The sequence below is a fragment of the Amphiprion ocellaris genome, chromosome 7 (assembly GCF_022539595.1).
Source record: "Amphiprion ocellaris isolate individual 3 ecotype Okinawa chromosome 7, ASM2253959v1, whole genome shotgun sequence".
In the NCBI taxonomy this organism is placed as follows: domain Eukaryota; kingdom Metazoa; phylum Chordata; class Actinopteri; family Pomacentridae; genus Amphiprion; species Amphiprion ocellaris.
The window spans coordinates 12,974,902-12,995,745 of record NC_072772.1 but is presented as its reverse complement, the minus strand read 5'-3'; the positions used below and the strand labels follow the sequence as shown (position 1 = coordinate 12,995,745).

The following is a 20,844-nucleotide window of genomic DNA, read 5'->3' as shown; positions in this document are numbered from 1 at the left end:
TGTACAGTGCAGCTAGTGAGAATATTAAGAGTTAAAAATGTATTATCATGTTCCACCCTATATTTTATCAGCATGGTCTGAAAAAATACCACATTTTGCCGCATTGTGGTGTCATTTTATTCACCTGGCAATGCAGGTTGACTAAATCTAGGTGTTTCATCTGATATTGTGTGAAAATAAGCAACAATATTGACCAGTGGCTATCTCATTTTGAACAAACAAATGAGAAGTAACATTAAAAATCAATAAAATATACTAATAATTAATTTCATTTACCTGCTACTGCCTTATTTGACCCGTTATGACCAATAGTTAATGTTACCAAACTTTAATAGACATTGGTGTGTAACTGAGTTGTTAATTTTAAGAGGCGTCTTCTTAAACTTTCGTAATTATGTCTTATTTGCCATTATTCTGTGGTTATCACTTGTAGCCAAAGTGCCTGCTGTTCGGCAAAAATCTAATTTTCGTGATGTGAGTAAAATGGTTTGTCTTTTTATGTCTGATAATTGGAATGTAGCAAATGTACCATAGAAGCCACACAGTCAGTGCATCAAGCCACTACCATGTTTTTTGGGGTGTTTTTTTGCTGTGACAAAAGTGCAAATGTGCCAAATGTGAGGGTCAGTGACTTAGGATTAGTGTGGTGTTAATTACATTATGAATCTGCCTGAATCTAATCTATCTTTAAGTATCTGTCAAATACTAGTGTTTAGATTCGTCACTTGTACTGCATGTAACACGTGTCTGTTATCAAACAGCAGATGGCCGTAATGGTGTAAACCATTCAAATGGCACATGTTTGTAATTAAATGAGCCAGTGAGCAGTATTTATGGCAGTGTGGCATATTGGTGGGGAATGCATGTAAAATCATGAGAAAACTGGAGGCCCTTGAAAGGATAGCTTTTTATTTTTAAACTCTGGCCTGGAGCGTAAAGTGAGCAGCTATTGCTGTGTGGCTGTCACATAACAAGAACTGCAGTTTGTTTTTAATCAGACTTGATTTAGTGGAAGAAGCTTTATTTGTCAGTAGACCTAACAATGTAAACATTATAATGAATCACATTCTGGCTACCTTTTCCACATGTGATACAGTCCATCCAAAGTCTACTCTAAGCTCTTCTGTGATTTTGACAGAAACAAACTTCATGTTTGTGTATTTATCAATTTGCATCGGCACATTTTGTCTTCAAGTGCAGTATATTTAAAAAATGAAAGTTTTTTTTTGCAGTTTAAAAAAGAGTCTGAACAATTTATGGTTATTTTTGCAGATTTTTGATGTTTTGCTAAATTACAGATAACTAGTAAAATGACATGCTACCTCTTAAAAACCAGATCCAAATTGTACATAATGTCCACATCAAAAATCTGTATTTTTACAAACAGTAATTTGTTTTATTACAATGTGTAACCATAAAATGACACTGTTTTCTTTTTTTTTAAAACTCATAATTTCACAGATATCACCCATTACAGTTTTTCACCTTTTTTAATATATTCTTTTTAAACCTCGCTGCCAGATTTTCTTGGGGTTTTTTTTAGAGAACTTTTTATACAGTGCGTATTGAAAGGAACACTTAAATTATACTTGGTTATTTTTGTATGCTTGTCTTTGTAGTGCATCATACTGTGTGCTGTTAATACTGTATCGCTGTGACTGTGTTAGGGTAGCTTGACTGTCGGGTCTTGCTGACCGAGTCTCTTTGACTGTGCCAGTTTCTCAGTGTCATTGAGTCGCTCTGAATGGTCACCTTTTGTACTACACCTGTAACAAAATAGATTTTCAGATTGAAGTGGCAAGTTGCCTCCATTTCTTACACCCCCTTCTCCTCTCTCAAACCATACTTATCTCCCTAAGGCTAACACTTTGGCTTTCACGACAAAGACTTAAAGGTTTGTTGTGGAAGTTTTGACCACTAGTAAAGCTTTCAAGCAGTGTTCTCACAAATGGACTCCCAATTTGTCTCTTTTTTACACATCTGAGCACAAGGACACACATATGTGTGTGTACTTCTGTCCAAAAATTGCACATTATTGCACTGGTAGGAGGAAACTGTTGAGAAGGCTAGTAGCTAAAACTGGTAATCACTGGTGTAATGCAGGTTCTCAGTGTTCAGAAAATTGGCATGGGAGATGTTTCATGAGAAGGAATTAAATATATTTGGCAGAAGCTTTGTTTATAAAAAAAAAAACTGCACAGGATATCAATAAATCATTTTATTCCCAATTTGCTAGAGGGATGTACTACAAGGAGAGTTTGTTATAGTCAGTTTTCTTTGCAGTGGGTGCCTTGTTAATCATGTAAGTGAATATATTTATTAAAGCATTTAGTGCACTCTCCGTGTAGCCGCATATTTCTAGTTTACCAGCTGCACATTACAGCTGGTAAACTTGAACCTCCAATTATTTAAGTTTTAAACTCAAGAAGTGGATTACGGTTGGACACTATGCTACTATCATACAATGAAGGATATAAGTGAAATTAAATTGAAATTAATGATATTGGTTAAATATTCTCTGTGATAAATACCAATTGATTAATCAGTTTACTAATCTATGTTCAAGTAGGTGCAATGCCAGCAGTGTAAAACAAAACTTGACAGCAAATCAGAACCAAGCATAAAAACATATTTATGTAGTTTTTACATCTCCAACTGAATGCACATATGAAGGTACTTCAAAAAGTTCTCTGCCCATCAGGAATCAAGTGACAAAACTGATTTTTTTTTTGCTTAACTGTGCACTATAAAGCCTTACATCACTGTCCACAAAAACTCAAATGTTTAAAGCAATCGTGAAGAGAAAGCCTGATGAGCCTGAACATCAGTGGACCAAGTGCATTGAAAAATAATGCAAGAACAATCTTTCTTCTGTGACTATTTCTCAGGAGGCCATGAACTTTTTAAAGTACCCTGAAAGGTTTCCATGGCATGTGACGCATACAGTTTGTCTGCTGTCACAACACAGCTTTGATCAGTGGGATTACTAATGTACAACTCAACAGGTTTGCAGATGCAACGTTTTCCCTCGACTGAGAATGCGAATCACTTGGAGAGAGTAGCAGCAAAGGGCTTCACATACAGCCACTCACCCATTAACCTCGCTCCATAGTACACCCCTCAGATAGGGTGTCAAATTCCAGCAAATAACTCCCCTTAAACCTCTAAATTGGCATTTTTACATTTCTGTCCCTGTAGAGATTAAACACCAAATGAGACACGCTGTGTAAATAAGTCAGCTTTAGTGTTGCTGGTGGTCTGACTTTTGAACTAGGCTAAGCTGGACTAACTACATCCTGACTCCAGTGCTGTGATTAACACGTAGAGATTAGGTTACCATTGATGTAAATATAAAGCATACTTCAAAAGAAAGTAAATGAGCAAACCTCCCAAAGTTATGAACTATTTCTTAAACTGGTAGAGATTAAAAATAAATCAGTTTAGAGAAACACCCAGTCCAGTGAATATGTGGTATTCATTCATGTTTCTCTCCCTTCCCGGCCTGCAGGTGGCGTTGCTCCAGGAGACAGTGAGGAGGGAGTGTGAGGAGAGGGAGGAGCTGACCGCTGCTCTGTCTCAAGCTCAGCAGGAGCTGTTTGGGCTGCGATCCCTCATGTCTCATCAGGGCATCTCCAGGCCTCCTCCAGACCCCACGGAGAGACACACACCCCCGGGGAACAAGAATTTCCATCTCTCTAGTCAAGCTCGGCTACCTCTTAGTCGCTCTTCAACCTCCCCTGCCTCCACGGACAAAGACAAAGGCTGGGGCACAGATGGAAGAGGAGCAGGGAGGAGTTTGGAGTCCTGGAATAGCAGTGGGGTGTTAGGTGGGGAAAAAAAACAAGAGGGTGCGCTGCCTCGACTAAAACCAAGCAGCACAGCCAGTGAAGTGAAACGTAAGGTCAGCATAGGGATGGGGAGGAAGGAGAAACTGTAACAAGCAAACTGAATGAAGGATTAAACAGTTACTCCACCTGTTGTAGTTGGGTAGTAATTTAACAGCATTTTGATACAAATGATTTTTCTACTCTTTGTTACTGTTCCCCTTAAATTCAAATACCCCTTTATGTTTCCACACACACATACGCACACGTGAGCAGAATACTACGCACAACTTCTGAGTCCTGTTCGTACACCAGTAACTCCCTGTACACACTCTCTCCAACAGACATGCACTTGTTTTCTCACAACCTGAGTCACGCAGTCCCACTGGCACGCACAGGATTTCACAGACAAACACCCGCACGCACACACTCGTGTACACGCAGACACACACACACACACACACACACACACACACATGGCCTGTCACAGGGGCAGGGCTGAAGGAGCATGACAGCATGTCCCTTGCCACCCGTGGACACAAACAAAAGACAGGCAAACACAAAAGACACTGTACGGCAGACACCCCCAGATACACACACAACAATTACCCAGCCCTCTCCCCTCAGGCTTTGTGTGTTATTGACATCATTCACTCCATGGAAGGTCTTTCCATCCAACCCTCCTCCTCCTCCTCCTCCTCCTCTCTTCCTCTCCCTCTACATTTGGGATGAATTGGCATGATGGGAGAAATGCGTGAAGTGTGAGTGTTGTGTGTGTGTGTGTGTGTGTGTGTGTGTGTGGCATGGAACTAATTTCCCCCTCGCTGGCACACATGCACACAAGCTTTTAGTTTGACTTCCCCCGTGTCGCTCTCTTCCAGTCCATCTGTGAGACAATGCACACGTGCGCTTCGTTCTCACAGAAAAGGTGGGAAGAAAAGCATTTTGTCCTGCCAACGCTTCCTGTTTGCCAAAACACACACATATGGTTTATCTGCTAAAAACCCTCGGTCCGTGTGGAGAGGTTGTTCTGAAATGCAGAACATTATGTGCCATTAAAACCTGTGTTTCAGCCTTTTATGTTTTTCCTAGGGGGTTAATTGGGATACTTCCTATAGCACATATAAAAATGGTGAATGTTTTCCTGAACTGACTGTCATGAACCCACAGTAAAGTCATTAATGTAGGTTTTTAATTCATTCAATCCATTTGGTTGCCTAAGATTTTTACCTAAATTGTCCTAATAAATCATAATTACAGAAATATCTTTCATGTGCTACAAGCTGCAATTTCATTGAGTTCTGAGTGAATAGACTTCCCTTTGACAAAAAATAACAATACATCTTCCTATGATGTGATTTATATGGCAGAGGTAGCTGCTTTTGTGCTGTACAGCTCACTGGATGTTACCTTCCTGTCTTTGAATGTGTGGCCTTGTGTATGTTTACTGATTGCACGACACTTTGCCGCGTGCATGTGCGTGTGTGTGCGTCTCCAGGGAGTAATTGTATAATAACAGCAACATCACTCATTTTTTGTAATCATGTATTATTGCTGAAAGTCGCTGATTTTATGGTCATCATCACAGTGTTTTGTTAGTGTGTGTTTATGTGGGTGAAACTGGAAGACATTACCTACTTGTGGGAATGCGCACGATATCTTTTTCAGTATGCAATTATTATTTTGTCATTACTTACTATACTTACTATAGAGTGGGTTACTCTACCAAACTGTGTTTCATTTAACAAAATAGGTTGAACAAATAAGCTTGACAGTTGATTCTTGTCCTTGGAAACATCGTTTGACAGAACAATCTCAATTCAGTGTCTATTTACTCATTTATTTTCTTCTGACCCTATCACAGGTCATCAGCCGCTTGCTCGGTTGTCATGAAACTGTAGTTGTTTTGTATTTTTCATTATCCTGAATAGCTTAAAAACCCTGTGAAATATTTTTTTACTTTGTTAACACATCCATATGGTGTTTTTTTTTTATGTTGAAAGACACATCATGGGTAAAATAAGCAGTCAACATAACATCTGAGTGTTTCCACTTCCACTCATCCAGGGTTTCATATGTAACAAACCTAAAAACCTAATCCTATGAGCTTGAACATATACTGGATGACTGCAGTAGTGCAATTTGCTATTGTGTAGGGTACAGTAGTTTTACAGTGTCCGTGCAGAGTCATAGGTGAGCTGATGAACTCCAGCTACCAAGGGATTATTATTTTGGTGAACACTTCCAAATGTAGAACACTGGTGTACAGAGATGAATTTTTAGGGGTTAAATCAATGATTAGAGTGACTTTATGAGTTCATTCTTAACATAGAAAACTGAGAAAAAAAGAGTACGGAGATCTTAACTTGAAATGTGTCAATTAGAAAATTTCTGATTTAGATTAGAACCTGTCTAATCAAAGAATAACTAGCCATGACTGAGACTACAAAAGTCATACTGGATTTGAATGCTTTGTAGTTGTAGGTACTTGGAAGAACAGACACCTTGTGACCAATTCCAATAAGCTACTGAGGTTTAACACCAAGCCTTGCAGACCAATTTCTCTTTAAAACTGGAAAAGTAAAGTTGGATTTGATGACATTCAATACTAAAATCCCTTTGTGGTCTTTGACTAACCACTAAAAACTCATCTCTGTGTGTTAAAATCATGTACTGAGAAGCTTTTTCTATGAAAATCATCTCTTCCTGCCTTAGAAAGGCTTAGATGTAACTCTACGCCGTTGTTTCCTCAAGAGTATGCAAATCTATGAACCGCTTTTTGCTTGCTGAAGCTTGAGCACACCAGCTCACCAAACATTGTAAAACCAGTCTATGCTACACAATGGTAAGCTGTAATATTGAGGTATTTCAGCCACATATTTGAACCAGAGACTCATTCCGATGATAAAACCCCACCCTTCAAGTTGACAGGATTGCTTTCTTCGTTTTTTTATGTATGAAATCCCAGAAGTCTGAATCTGTGTTTTTGAGAAGCAACAGTTTGAAGGTCAAAATGCTTCCCCGAGTCACTGACTGCTTATTTTGTTCATGATGTCTTCCTCCAGCACATAAAAAACAAAAAACATCATGTGGACATGTTAAAGCCAAAAGAAGATTGTTTTTCATTGGAGGGGGTCTTTAATAATAGCTTGTTTTTATGAGCTACCTCCACGGCTCTGGTAGGCTGGTGGACATGCTGGCCCACTGACAAACATTTACTGGGACACTGAATGGAACAAAGCTACCGTTAATGCTATTACTTACACCTGCGCTGATCCTGCTTTGACTGGTCAAAACGTCTACCATGAAAAGAGGGTCTGTTCCAAACGTGTGCTGACCTTCTGACAGCTGCTCACATTCTGACCTGAGACCTTCCCCTTTTATCCCTGTTTCTACTTCCTCCAGCTATGACCTGCATTTCTGCTGCATATATGCAGAAATAAAAACTCCTTCTATGCCAGTCAGAGGCGCTAACATGCTCTCCCTGCTCCTCCTTCATCCCACAGCATTCGCTGTCCGCAAAAACACAAACCTCCATGTCTCCCTCACTCCCTCTGCATCTCACAGACGCATATAAATCTGTCTCTGTGTCAATATTCTTTTAATCTCTTCGGCCTTCTTTTGGTATTCAAACCCTCTGACCCTGTTGCTAAAAAGCAATTCCCTCTCAGCCTCTCCTCCTCAGCTATCTGTACTTTCACTTTATTTTTTGATCCAGTCAGCTCCCTCTTTTCTACTCCCCTCTGCTCTTTTACTGGGGCTTTTTCCTTTGCTCGTGCCCTTGCTTTGTAGCCCTTGACCTGGTGTCCTTCCTGGTTTGTGTGCATGTGTGTTTGAAAACGAGCCACAGGGCATGTGTGAGAAAGAGGGATCTGGTCTGAATAGATACAGCTCCTTCAAGCTCTCACTGCATCTTGATACGTGCGTAACAGTCGCACAGCATAAAGCCCCAGTATGTTGACACGGATGACGTATTTGATCGCTCAGATTTAATCACCCTTAACAAATGCCCTTGCACACAAACATGCATATGTACACACACACATGCCATGCGCACACATTGGGAGTGTGATCTCCTCACAGCAATTATCATAGCAGGGCAGGCATGCACACGTGTCCCTGGGGAATCTGTGCAAGTTTCTCGTAAACACACACACACACTCTCACACACACACACGCTCCAGGGAGTGGCGTGTGTGTATAACTAAGCCCTTGTTCGTCACTGGGTGTCCCTGAACGCCTCTCTGCTGCGTCGTTATGGTCGTTTCGGAATTCTGCCGTCCCGTGAGCCCTCCCACGCCCTATAATTAGTGTCACCCGGGCAACCGGAGAAAGAATGCTCAGTATTCTTGTCGTCGTGGTAACTGCGTAAGTGTGGGGGCCGGAGGTGCTGGTTGTAGGTGTTGGTTAATGACGCGGACAATGAGACCTCAGTCTGCCGCTTCATGTGGGGTGTTAGTCAAAGTAAGATAGGTAAATCTGCGAGTGTGTGTGGAGATCTGTCTGTCCTCGTCGTGTCGCACAGACCCTCAGACAGGTTATGAAAGTGGACCCTTATGCTGCGTTCACATGATTACAGCTGTTGCTTACAATAGCTTCAGAGGCCTACAGACACACACGCAAACGCATAAAACCTCAGGAAATAACCAACCGTGGCCGGATCAACCTGTTAGTGGGGCCCGTGGGTCTGTGAGTTGTGTTTGTTATTACTGCACACAGCAAATGACAACTTCACTGTATTTGCATTTGGAAAAAGAACGAGAGCTGTTGTTGCTGTGAAACTACCTGACCCCAAGTTCGCTGTGTGCCAGTTAGTTTGTGATATGTTGATTAAAAACAACTTACTCTGGAAAATGCACCACATAAGCATATTATAAACTGGTCCAGTGGGTCACAAGATAAAGCCGAGAGGTCACAAGATTTTTAATAGGATAAAAAAAAATAAATCATTGCTTTGTCACACAAATTGGAATCCGTCTTCATTTTAGGACTTTAATATTATTGGGGGTTTTTTTGTGAAATTTTATTGTTTGATTTTTCTTTTTTTTTTTTTTTTTTTAACCTGAAGCACATATTGAAATTAAGCGGTCCCAGAGGTGGACACTGATTATTGTGAAACTTCAAGCCGATAAATCCAAAAACTACAGTTCGACTTAGGGCCTCTACAAAGATTTTCCACAGTTTACATTTTTCGTTTTGATTATAACATATTGCATCTACTCCCCTCACAATGCAACTATTCAAATCAATAAGTGCCTCATAACTGGCAGTTAAACTTGAGGTTTAGAGGCTCCATGCAGGACAGTTGCTGTCTTTGCCAACAGACCCAGATGTAAACCAGCAGAGACATGTTTGTGAATGAGCATGACGTATTCACTTGACGACAGTGAAATTGTACTCAAGCACTGCTGTTTACTGTCAACACCATCGATTTCTTGGTGAGGATTCAGTAGCCCTCCGAGGTCAGTGTATGACTGCTCACAGAACAAGCTCTCATTAACCTCAGGATGCCTATTGCTTCACTTGAGGCCCATATTTTCAGAAAACCTTAACTGGTGGGTCTCTAGTTTCCTCTGCTGACCATTTTTAGTTACTACAAGGCTCCGGGCTATAAAATCCTGATGGCGAGGTCGTGAGTGAACATAGTGTTCCCTGTACTATTTGTTTACAGGGGCCGAGCCTTCTCTTACACAATCAATGCAAGGGTGTTAAAATTAAATTAATAAACAGCCTTGAACCATTTGGCTCTGCTCCCTGCCTGAGTTGCTGTATATTTAAACAGATGTAAGGCAGACATTACAAACTCTTAGTACACAGTGTGTAGACTACACCAACAGGGATTTCTTAATAACATTTCATACATTTCTGCTTTGTCTATTTCCTTCTTTCTTTCTTTTAAACTGGCGGATGGATATGTTCCAGAGGTACTAGTGAGAAGTCCGGACTTTCCCGTAAATTACGTCACAGAAACCGCTGCTGGTGAGTCGTTTCCTCCTGGTGACGTTGAATACGTAATGATGTACCAAAAAAAGTACAATCATGGTCTGTACTACTAAAATTATATCAATTGAGATGCTTCTGTTAATAAAATATAAACATATGTCACTTAGAGAGCTAAATGTATAGAAGTAGTGCTACAATTAGAATTAAACTGGCCCTCTGTGTAATTAAAAGTGCACTGAATTAGTTGAGACAAGTTAATTATTAATGCCAGAAAACTACATTTTCTGGAGTATCAGGGCGTTAATGTTGTTTTGTCATGATAATGATCCCGTTGAGCAACAAGCATTTCAATTCAATTCAATTCAATTTTATTTATATAGCGCCAATTACAGTCAAATTGTCTCGAGACGCTTTACAGAACCCATATGCCTGACCCCCAGAGCAAGCCAAAAGGCGACAGTGGCAAGGAAAACACCCTTTTAACAGGGAAAAATTTGTGTTTTGGAAATGACGTGTCTTTCAAAACACTTTGGAATATTGGAAAACTTGTGCCATTGTTGTGTCACAAAGCTATCCTCTGCCAAAAACTAATCACCAAGTTTATATATGTCTACAGCTGCTTCTGTCTGGATCAAAATGTCCGAACTTGCAAATACACAGAACTTTGTCTGTGGCAGCAACAAAAGCATTTCTGTTTGCAGCGTTTTTGTAACCAAATAATTGTGACCAAAAAAATGTAGTTTATAGCATAATCAGACATGACATTTAGTGTGATTGCATCCTACAGTAGCCTATTGTTTCTAATGTCAATCTGTACCTTTTAGGTATGCCCTTGTTTAAACTGTAATTAACATGATTTATGAGGACATTCATCATAAGAAATTGTTGCTTTCGGAATTATTGTTTGGGTTATAATCCTTTAAAGTACAATCCTCCCGAATGAAATGAAGTTATTTTGAAGCCTTAATAACAGTGCAGTCACAATGTTGGGCTGAAAAACTGCATTTTATGAGTTGAACTGACCCTTCAGATCTATGTCAAATTGTATTTTAACTGTATTTGTTACAATGTAAGGCACAGAGCAGGTCAAATATTGCAGAGACATATGAATAATTGGAGTTTATAGCTGAAGATCACTTATTTTGCAGAAAAAAAAAACTCAATGAAGAAACATGGCTTGTAATGTTTCTAAATAATGAAAAAAATAAATAGATGTGTTTATTATATTTAACACGCTGAATCAACTTTATTTCAGGGTTTGTCTAGTTCGTGTTCAATGATTATGGAACTATTTTTCCACTGCGGATGGGCATTAACGGTAGCGTCGCGACGGGCCGGTGACGTCACGTACTTTGCCAGTCGCCCCGCTGCTTCGCCATCGTCCTGTCGAGGCTGAGCTGTCGCTGGTAACTGCTGTTATTCAGGTGAACATGGCCGCGGGTCCTCTCTCTGTATCTTCCAATGCGTCCACTAACAACGATGGCATCCTCATCGGTGATAAAGTTTACTCGGAAGTGTACCTCACGATAGACAACTCGCTTATACCGGAGGAACGGCTCTCGCCGACACCGTCGATGCTCGATGGCCTCGACCTGAACACGGAGACCGACCTTCGCATCCTTGGATGCGAACTGATCCAGTCGGCGGGTATTCTCCTCCGGTTGCCCCAGGTAAGCCCTCTGTAATAGTTAAAATACCTACAGGAACCTACATTGGCCAACTTTTAATACAAAACAAGCGAGAAATGGTATGTTTTTCTAGTCCTCGGCACGTCACGGCCTGGTTAGCACTTAGCTAATGTTAGCTCTTTGACGTTGGCGTGGTGGAGTTAAAATGGCGGCGGTCCATTGTGCAAGGTTAGGCCAGCTTACACAAGACGGAGTACAAATGTCACGCTCTGTCTTTTCTTCTTAAGGTGGCGATGGCGACGGCGCAGGTGCTTTTTCAACGCTTTTTCTACTCCAAGTCCTTCGTCAAGCACAGCTTTGAGGTAAGTACGTTTACGTTTCTGGATTATTGTCATGCCGCCGGCTGCCGGTGATGTTAGCATAGCATAACGTTATAGTTACGTTTGTGGCAGCCATATTGTCAATACGCTGACCAAGACTTTCCGAACTGCGTTAGAACAAAGAGAACGACAAAACACAAACTAAAAAGTGGAAAGGAACTGTGGATCAAAAAAATTGTTGCTTTTCTCTAGTGGCAGACGTCAAGTCATCAAGAAGTAAAACCCAGTGCTATTACACTTAGCAATGTTATACATTTCAGACTCGTGTTAAGGCTGGTTTATTGATGAACGTGGCTGAAAATGATATACCTCTTAAACAGCGTATTTGCAGACTAAGAAATGTAGTGTTAACACGATCATAGTTACCATATAATCTTGATTTACTAATTTATCAAAAGCACACATTAATCATGGCAATCTCTCCACTGTTCTTGTGGCATATTTTGTCACGTGCCCAACCCTGCTCCTCACATGTGGAAACTCCTCTGGTTGCATGCCTTGAGTTACTAAACTCCTCCTTCCAACTTGTGCTTTGATTATGTTTTTTTCCCCAGATTGTTGCTATGGCTTGTATCAACCTGGCCTCAAAGATTGAAGAAGCACCACGACGAATACGAGATGTCATCAATGTTTTCCATCATCTGAGACAGATCAGATGCAAAAAGTAAGCATCAACATTGAATCCAGTATTCTCATTATGGGAATATCAACTAATGTTTGTCACATTGAACATGTTGTACTATACCTTTTTTTTGTGTTTATCCAATGATGTAAGATGTTGATGTGTTTTTGCTGTGACAGTGCTCTTCTGTTTATCCATGTCCTCTAAACCATTTTAAAACTTTTCAGTTTCCGCTTCACTGGTAGTTTCAGAAGTGTAATTGTCTACATTAAACATCAGCTAGACATTACACTGAAGTTGATATCTCAACAAGCTCACTTCAAAAAACGGAGTGCATTTTAAACATTGTAAGACGAGGCACGACTACTTAATTTGTGCCTCTGTCTTCATAGAAATCTGTTCATGTGTGTATTGTAGACCTTGGCATTAACTTGGCTTCTTTTTTCCCTTGCAACCAACTAACAGCGACCAGCTACATTTACCAAAGCCTGGGTGATGTGGAATGGTACGTAAGATGAAGCAGTCGGCATGACAACCATGATGTGAGGGGGTCTCACTCCTCCCCCAGGCCCACCCCACCCCGTCCTGTGGGAGACTCCCGTGGTCTGAGCCACCGCAGGGCACTGGGATCGGGGATGACAGGTTGGCCGAAGGTCCTTGGCCCCTGGGGCACCTTGAGGACTCCTGTGGTTCAGTCTTAAGCTTTGGGTATCTGTCCGTCAATCTGCGGACCATTGGGTAATGTAGTCTTCTTCTCTGGCTGCTCCTCACCCTTTAATTTGATTGTGTTTCAAGAGCAAGACCTCATTCACCAACTGTGGCCCATGGCCTTTAAAGAAATATCAACTTGTCTGTTAAAGTTAGAATAATTAATTAGTTACTTGCTGTTCATGTGAGTTATGGTCCGTGCATGTACTGCGGCTTTAATAGTTTGTCATTATATGCTGTTAATTTGAATCGGTCTTAAATCAAGTGTAGCAATAATTGGGATGCACTTGTACAAGGCATTTCTGTAGGTATAGATTTGTCTTCTAAAGATTCATGTTTAATATTGGATATTACTTTGGTCTTTGAAGTTTTTTGCCGTGCATGTGGTTTGTAGCATGACATTATTCACAGTTAAGTTTCTTAACTTGACATCAAAACACTAGATTTGGAAGCTAAATTTGAACTTTGCTGCTTCTAAATTGTTGAAACGCTGATTTATTACACAGGTGATGGATGCGTTTGAAGGATGTTAGTGAGATTTTTTTGCCTGATTTTATTTAGTTTAATCTGTGATGGGCCTGAATGCAGAAAGTGGATCATTAATATTAAGTAGATTGACAGGTGTTCTGTTAACCGATTTACGATTTGTACCAGATTTTATTCAGAATTCATGTGGTCAAAGTTTTTGTTTTTTACAGTTATTTTACTTCTTAAATGGAAAATTCTCTTTTTTTAGAACTTTGTATGATTTTAAATTATCAGTGTTTAAGCAGCATGTGTCTTGCAGACTCATATATTATAGTTAGTGTCACTAGACAAGGAAAACTGTACGTCTGACAGTCTGTTCGTTTGATTCTGGATGTTGTGCTGTACTGAAGTATGAAGTCTGTTTTTGTTGCTTGACAATTGAGTAGTCATATAGCACATTTGCATAGGTGATAATTATTAGTGAAATATTGAGGTTGTGAGTTTGCCTGTTTGAGTTTATAGTTCAAGTTTAAATGAACAAAATGTTTTTGTGTTAAAGCAATGACATTGGTGGTGATCTGAGTTGATATTTCTGTTAAAGTGCTGAAATGGGGGGATTGAGGTCGAGGGCTCTCTGGAGATCCCACAAGCTTTAACTGGAACCACAGGAGTCAACAACCCCCAGCAAACTGTCAGGCATTCAAACAGTTGAACCTGTTGCTTTGAGTTGGTTGAAACGGAAAAAAGAAAAAGAGTACAAGATTCAAAAGGGCACTGTCTCTTTTACGTTTATAATGAAAGGGGGTACATTATTTTATTTTGATTCCTTTATAAACTAGGACTCCAAGTTCATTGATACTTGATCAGAACTACATAAATACCAAAAACCAAGTCATCAAAGCGGAGCGGCGGGTGCTGAAGGAGCTGGGCTTCTGTGTGCATGTCAAGCATCCACACAAGGTGAGTTTAAGCTACATTTTTACCTATTTTCACTTTGGAATACAGTGTAGTTTAGCTACTGAATTTGTGTTGAGCTGTGCAGATGCAAAACACAAGGAGCAGACTTAGCAGACCATTTTTACTTTTCAGGCAGTTAGAACTTGAACAATGGCACACCAGGGCTGATTTCTGTGTCTTTTTTTAACATGTAGTCAATGTATGATTCCAGATTATCGTCATGTACCTACAAGTCCTGGAATGTGAAAAGAACCAGACACTGGTCCAGACTGCCTGGTAAGTTCCTTTGTAGTTCTTCACTGACCACCCCCCACAGCAGCAACCTGTGTCATGTCTGCAAGAAGTGCCACCAGACCTGGGCTAAAGATGAAGTTGAACGAGTTTCAAATGGTTGAATTTTGAAGAGTACTTGATTTATCTGGTAGGAACCTGGGACAGACCCATATATGGAAACAACACCTGTCAGATAAGTGATATTCAAGTGCCCTTCAAGTTTGAAGGTGTAAATTTGAAAAGCATTCAACAACCATTTCGCCCAGGTCTGACAGCGACATTCCCTCACTCCATTTGAATCCTCCCACCTCTTTTTTTTTTCTGATGGAGCAATTTGTTTTATTGCAAACCTGCTACTTGTCTCACTCTCTTGTCTGCCCTTACATGGCTTGCTGTAAAGTCTGTTTGATTTTCGGTGCCCAGGGAACTTGGTTTAACTTTGTCCTTTCTCTCTACTCTTTGATTAAAGGGTAGTCCATGCTGGTAAGTCACATAAAGAACCTCTGAACTCTGCCTCCTCCAACCACATGACCTCAGGAAGCTCCCCCCATTGGCTGGCTGCCCCTCTCCTGACAGCCAATCCCAATGCCGAGATTCACTGAAGGGGGCGGGCGGGCCTTTTCCAACAGCCAACATCGTCTTGTTTTCTCTTGGGTGTCCAAAAGGATTTGTATTTTTTGGTGTTGCTACAAAGGTTTTCAACTGTGATACCTATTTTTGCCAAGTAGCTACAGATAGATTCACATTCTAACTTTTTTTCTAGTTTACTTGCATTTAGCAATGAAGTAAACTTAGCCAGAACAGAGTACATTTTTTGACCAGTTTACCTGCCTATTTTTTATATTGACAGTAGAATACTGTGTCTTATCCCCAACTGACGTGGTGTCCAGACATGTGTCTGTCTTACAGGCTGATCCAGTTCTCAGGTTTTGATTCCACGGACCTGTTTCACCCACGCAGCAATCAGAATCCAACGGCCATGTGTTGTCTATAGTAGCGTTGGCATGGCAGTTTCACACTGACCTGTCAAAGAGCCGGTCAGGTCATTTGTCGAAGGCAGGTTAGACTGGAAGTAATCTCTGTATGGCTGGTTTTCAACATTTGCACCAAACTTCCACTGAAGCAGTACATATAAATTATATGTATGGGTGGAAACTGACACAGTGTATGGCATAGTGTCACCACTTATAAAGGAAGTTTGACTGCCTTGAGATTATCTGTAGTTTTTTTGCCTGGTTGTAGTTCCTTTTGAAAATATTCTGAGTGGGATCAGTGTTAACTTAGTCAAGGGGTTTTAACATCATGTTTCTGTTCTCAAACATGTTATTTGTCTTCACGAGCTCTATGTTTCTCGAAGACATAGATGATCTCATCACCCTGTGTTTGCCTGATTCACATCCTGGCCATTTTGTTTTTCCATGATACCCTCCCATTGGCTAATCTCATTTGTCCATTACCCTAGACAACCCTATGACACATAATCTGTTCCGTAGTTCACAGAGTTCACTCAGTCTAAGTAGTGAGTAATAGATTTCCACCTGTCTTTCAAAGGAGTCTTGTAATGCCACCAAGTGAAATGGAATTGCAGGTGAATAGAATTGGTGGCTTTATGGGGGTTAGTTGTAGCTAATGACTTGAAGCCATTTACTGTAAGTGGGATATGGTTGCTTTTATGCAGCTAAACCTCTTAACATGATGGTTAAAATACTTATATTTATTATTCACAAAATTCCGTGAGTTTTGCATCATTTTAGCACATTAACAGGGTCCTGACTACTAAAACTAGCTGTTGCATGCCACTGCAAATGCTGTTCCTACTTATTTCTTTCGGATCTAACAATCTGAAAGTGGCAGCTGCATTCTAGATGATTGTGATACATCTGTATGCCTGCATGTTTCCCACCTTACAAGGCATGTGTCATTGTCTCAATCATCATTAGGTGTAATCTCGATACTGTTAAGGGTGTAGTGTGGTAAGATGGTCTTGGCGGGGTCATCTGTAAATTTTTTCCCCATCTGTGTCTTCATGCTTTATCTGTGACGTACAGCACTCCCATGGATACCCCAGAGAGAAATGGACAAAGTTAAACATGACAGAAGAAAATGTATATCTCACTTAATTACTGTTACCTAAAAATGTTTAGCTGTTGTCTTTGTATACCAGAGTCAGTGATTAATCTGAAATGCTGCCGGTCATATCCACAAATGGTAGCCTCCAGAAAATCAGTGACCAGTTACAGTGTTGGTAGTTGTCCAGAGGTGACCAACCACAAATGGAGAAGACTATGATTATGTATATAAAAATAGAAGTCTTCATGATTTTTTTTAAAGCCCTGATGAGGAGTTGGCACTAAAAGAGAGTAAATATTGCAGATTATTCACCTTCAGTATAAAGTTATGGTTAAAGGCATGTCATGACTTAAAAGATGGGAATGAGTGTGAGGAGGATTTGTGTGGAGAAGATGCTATGTTTGTTTCTATGCTGTTTTTGCCTTTTAGGAACTACATGAATGACAGCCTGAGGACAAACGTGTTTGTGAGGTTCCAAGCTGAGACTATCGCCTGTGCCTGTATATACCTCGCTGCCAGAGCTCTGCAGGTAAAAGGAAATAATTATCTGAAGTAATTTCACATTGTCATAAGTCTACTTTTGTTTTTAGCTGGTCCTGCTTTTGCAATAAATGTCATTACATTAAAACTATAGCTGTACAGTATTGTCCCTTTTAGAGGTTATAGCCTTGTTTGTGTACATGTTTTTCCCAGATACCGCTGCCATCTAGACCTCATTGGTACCTGCTGTTTGGAGCCAGTGAAGAACAGATTAAAGAGATCTGCATCACCACCCTGAAACTGTACACAAGGAAGAAGGTAATTATTTTGAGTAGGATTTGTCTGACCTTGGATCATAATGTAATTTGCAATCATTTTAGATATTGTCTGTTCTTCACCCTGTGGAGATGTGCCTTATGACGTCAGTCCACTGAGCTCAAAACAACAATGGTGTAGACTTCTGCGTACTTCGCCACAGTGCAAACTACCTGTTAATACAAATGCAGTACTCGCTGTAGTGTTTGTGTGGACTGACTTGTGTGTTTTGTTTTTTTTACACCCCCAGCCTAACTATGACCAGGTGGAGAAGGAGGTGGAGCGAAGGAAGGTTTTCTTGGCAGAGGCTAAACTGAAAGCCAAGGGCCTGAACCCTGACGGTACCCCTGCACTTTCCACACTTGGTGGCTTCTCTCCTGCTTCCAAGCCCTCCTCCCCAAATGTGGTCAAGGTCGAGGAGAAATCGCCGAATCCCCAGACACTCAAACCAGTTAAGAAGGAGCCAGACAACCGGACTCAGCTGAACAAAAGCCCACACAACGGGTAGGAAATGAACTCAGAATTTTATTGAGGGCATTTTAGTGTCATTATTTATTTCAGAATTAAAGCTGGCAAATGTTCTCTACTACTTACATAACAGTATTTGTAGGTGTCTTTAACTTGACGAGACTAATCTTGTTCTCTCTCCAGGCTAAGGAAGGAAGTAAAGATTGGGAGAAACAGTAGGAGTGGAAGTCGTTCTCATTCAAGAACACGTTCCCGGTCTAGATCCCGTTCCCCTCGCAGACAGTAAGCTCTTCTACATGCATAGACATTATTACTGTGCTAGTTTAAAATATCAACCTGTATGACAGTGTAGCACTAACTTGTAAATGTTGTTAAAGGTGTTAAGAAATCTTTCTGTTCAGTTGAATCAGTTGCTCATCTTCTCTCTTTATTTTTCAGTTACAACAGCAGACGAAGTCGCTCAGGGACCTACAGTTCTCGTTCACGTTCTCGCTCTCACAGCCGCAGTCCATCGCCTCGGCGACATCAGCCCTCACCCCTCCTACCCCACCTCAAGTCCAAGTCCAGCCACCATGGCAATAGTGATTCCAAGCCCAGCGGTCGTCACAGCAACAGCGGAGGTGGAGGATCTGGTCACAAGAGGAAGCGGTCGCGCTCTCGGTCGCGGTCCCGCACTCCAGTCAAAGTAGACAGGGACCGTGACAGAGAGAGGGAGCGGGAGAGAGACAGAGACCGAAGCTCCTTTGACCCGTCATCCAAGAAACACAAACATGAGCGAGGAGGTGGCCATCGAGGAGACAGGAGGGAGAGGGAGAGGTCTCGCTCCTATGACAGGGACAGAGAGAGGGAGCGTAGCCACAAGAGCAAACATCACAGCAGTAGTGGGCACTCAGGACATGGCCGACATCGACGCTGAGACACAACAACAGACTAGCTCTGAGGCTGATGGTCACAGAAGTATTTTGAGTATATGCAAAACAAGATCAGCTTGGACATGTTCTCTAAGTAGCGTTTGCTGACATGGTCTGTTCATTTAACGCCAGATGGAGTAAATTCAGCAGAAACAATTTGCTATGGAAGTTAACCAAATATCTGCTCTCTGTACTCCGTCAGATGGCATTGTTGACATGTCTCTTGTGGGACACAAAGAACTTGCAAAAATGTCAACACATTAAGCACTCTGACTGTGGCCAAATGCTGAGAATGACTGAGAACTTGTCAAGTTGGATTGGATTTTTGGTATATTCCAAGCCTTATTCCTCCAAAATTTTGTTTCTGGGTTTCTCATATGCATCCCAAAACTGACTGTTCAAATTCTATAATTAACCTGGTTCTTCATTTCCTTTATTTTTGTTGATGTGAGTCAAAGAAAACATTGAGTACCATTATTATTTTTGTCTCAGTGGCAACATTGTTGCTTTGAATCGCTTCTGTGCAGCAGCTCACCTGTAGAGGTGGTTGATATTCTGCAGCTGTAACTACCAGCATGAAGTGTTCTGTTAGTGGGTTTGTGTAATGGAGCCTCTTTTCACCTAATCAGATAAAATCTGTAGGTAAGGACAGGCATCAGTGCAGTGTGACATCAGCCTCAGGCCTGTCGTCTTGTTTTCCCATGATTCCTCCCTACCACACACACACACACCTACAAGCAACCATCTAGCCTACCCTTGTGTTCTTAGTTTTACATGTAAAGTTATGGACTTTTGGGGGAAAAGGAACTTATTTACAGTGTAAAGTTGGATTGATACCCACTGACAAAATGTGAATGCTTTGATTTATAAAAGCGAACAGCTCAGTGAAAGGATTGAATGAATAAATGTAAAATAAAAATGTCATTCAGGAAAGATCAATATGTTTGCACAGTAGGGGACTGACAGGCGAGTGGTTTTTGTTTCTTTTCTTTTATTGAACACATGTATGTTGCAAAAGCTGTATTTTGTACAGTTGCAAAAAAGCAAACTGGTTATATACTTTACTTTTTTCTCCCCCCTCCTTTATTTTTCCAGCAGGGAACGCAGACTTGGTTAAAAAATTTTTAGGTTTGTCAATTTGTTACACTGGTTTTTAGTCTGCACGTGTTCATGTCCAACTTTTATTCAATAATAAATGAGTTATGCCACTGAACTGTACACTCTTTATTGAATTGGTGCCTGTTGTAATAAAATAATTGTTCTGAACAAAGTAACACTTGTGGTCAGAGAAGTGAAGATTCTTGATTGAATTTGTATCCGGTGTGTTGCGTTTGACTCGAGGAGCTGCTATAATTAAATTTCTTGTAAGAGAAAAGGCAAAAGCAAAAACGTAATGACGATGTGCACTGTTTGAGTCACATCTATGCGAAGTGATCAGAGCGTAGCCTCTCAAATGCACAGTTTGAACCACTTCTAAATTGATAAGGGTTAATTGGTCATTTTTGGTTGAGAATTGCTGGAGTGACGAGTATTGCAGGAAGAAGAAATACATTTTATGGCAGCCAGAGGGTGCTGTTGATCTTACTGAAAGTGACTGTCTTTCAGCAGCTTGTCATACTGCATAGGATTTTACAGGAAACTTCAATAGTGTGTAACAGATGACATTGAATAGGATAAGAAAATGAAAATCTGCTTTGCCTAATTTCCATCCCACTCGATCAATTTCAAGACATTTCTTTCCTGCCAGCTTTTGACACTGCTATAGGGGCCGTCTATAGGGGAGAGTGGGTTAAAATG

At 40.7% G+C, this 20,844-nt stretch overlaps 2 protein-coding genes across 9 annotated transcripts in view; both read left to right on the top strand.

Annotated features, from left to right (window-relative positions):
- lekr1 (leucine, glutamate and lysine rich 1) overlaps positions 1-4,896 on the top strand; it is an 89,227-nt gene extending 84,331 nt beyond the window's left edge. Inside the window, exon 12 of the mRNA XM_023299524.3 lies at positions 3,509-4,896. Within this exon, the coding sequence (XP_023155292.2) occupies positions 3,509-3,937 (429 nt within the window). The 3' untranslated portion in view covers positions 3,938-4,896. The remainder of the gene's footprint in view (positions 1-3,508) is intronic.
- Positions 4,897-11,110: 6,214 nt separating this feature from the next.
- Positions 11,111-20,260, top strand: ccnl1a (cyclin L1a). 8 transcript variants are annotated; one of them, XM_035943541.2, is made up of 9 exons: positions 11,114-11,437; positions 11,683-11,757; positions 12,330-12,439; positions 14,413-14,533; positions 14,742-14,806; positions 17,303-17,402; positions 17,567-17,671; positions 17,919-18,172; positions 18,320-18,422. In XM_035943541.2, exons 1-9 carry the CDS (start codon positions 11,198-11,200, stop codon positions 18,420-18,422), a joined length of 1,173 nt encoding a protein of 390 aa, XP_035799434.1. In that variant the 5' UTR covers positions 11,114-11,197. The 8 variants fall into 8 exon arrangements, with proteins under 8 accessions (XP_035799442.1, XP_023155298.1, XP_035799434.1 ...); XM_035943543.2 differs by lacking the exons at positions 11,114-11,437; positions 11,683-11,757; positions 12,330-12,439 and adding exons at positions 12,891-13,039; positions 18,575-20,260 and having other exon boundaries at positions 18,320-18,418; XM_035943549.2 differs by lacking the exons at positions 17,567-17,671; positions 17,919-18,172; positions 18,320-18,422 and adding an exon at positions 15,273-15,286 and having other exon boundaries at positions 11,111-11,437.
- Positions 20,261-20,844: the final 584 nt, after the last annotated feature.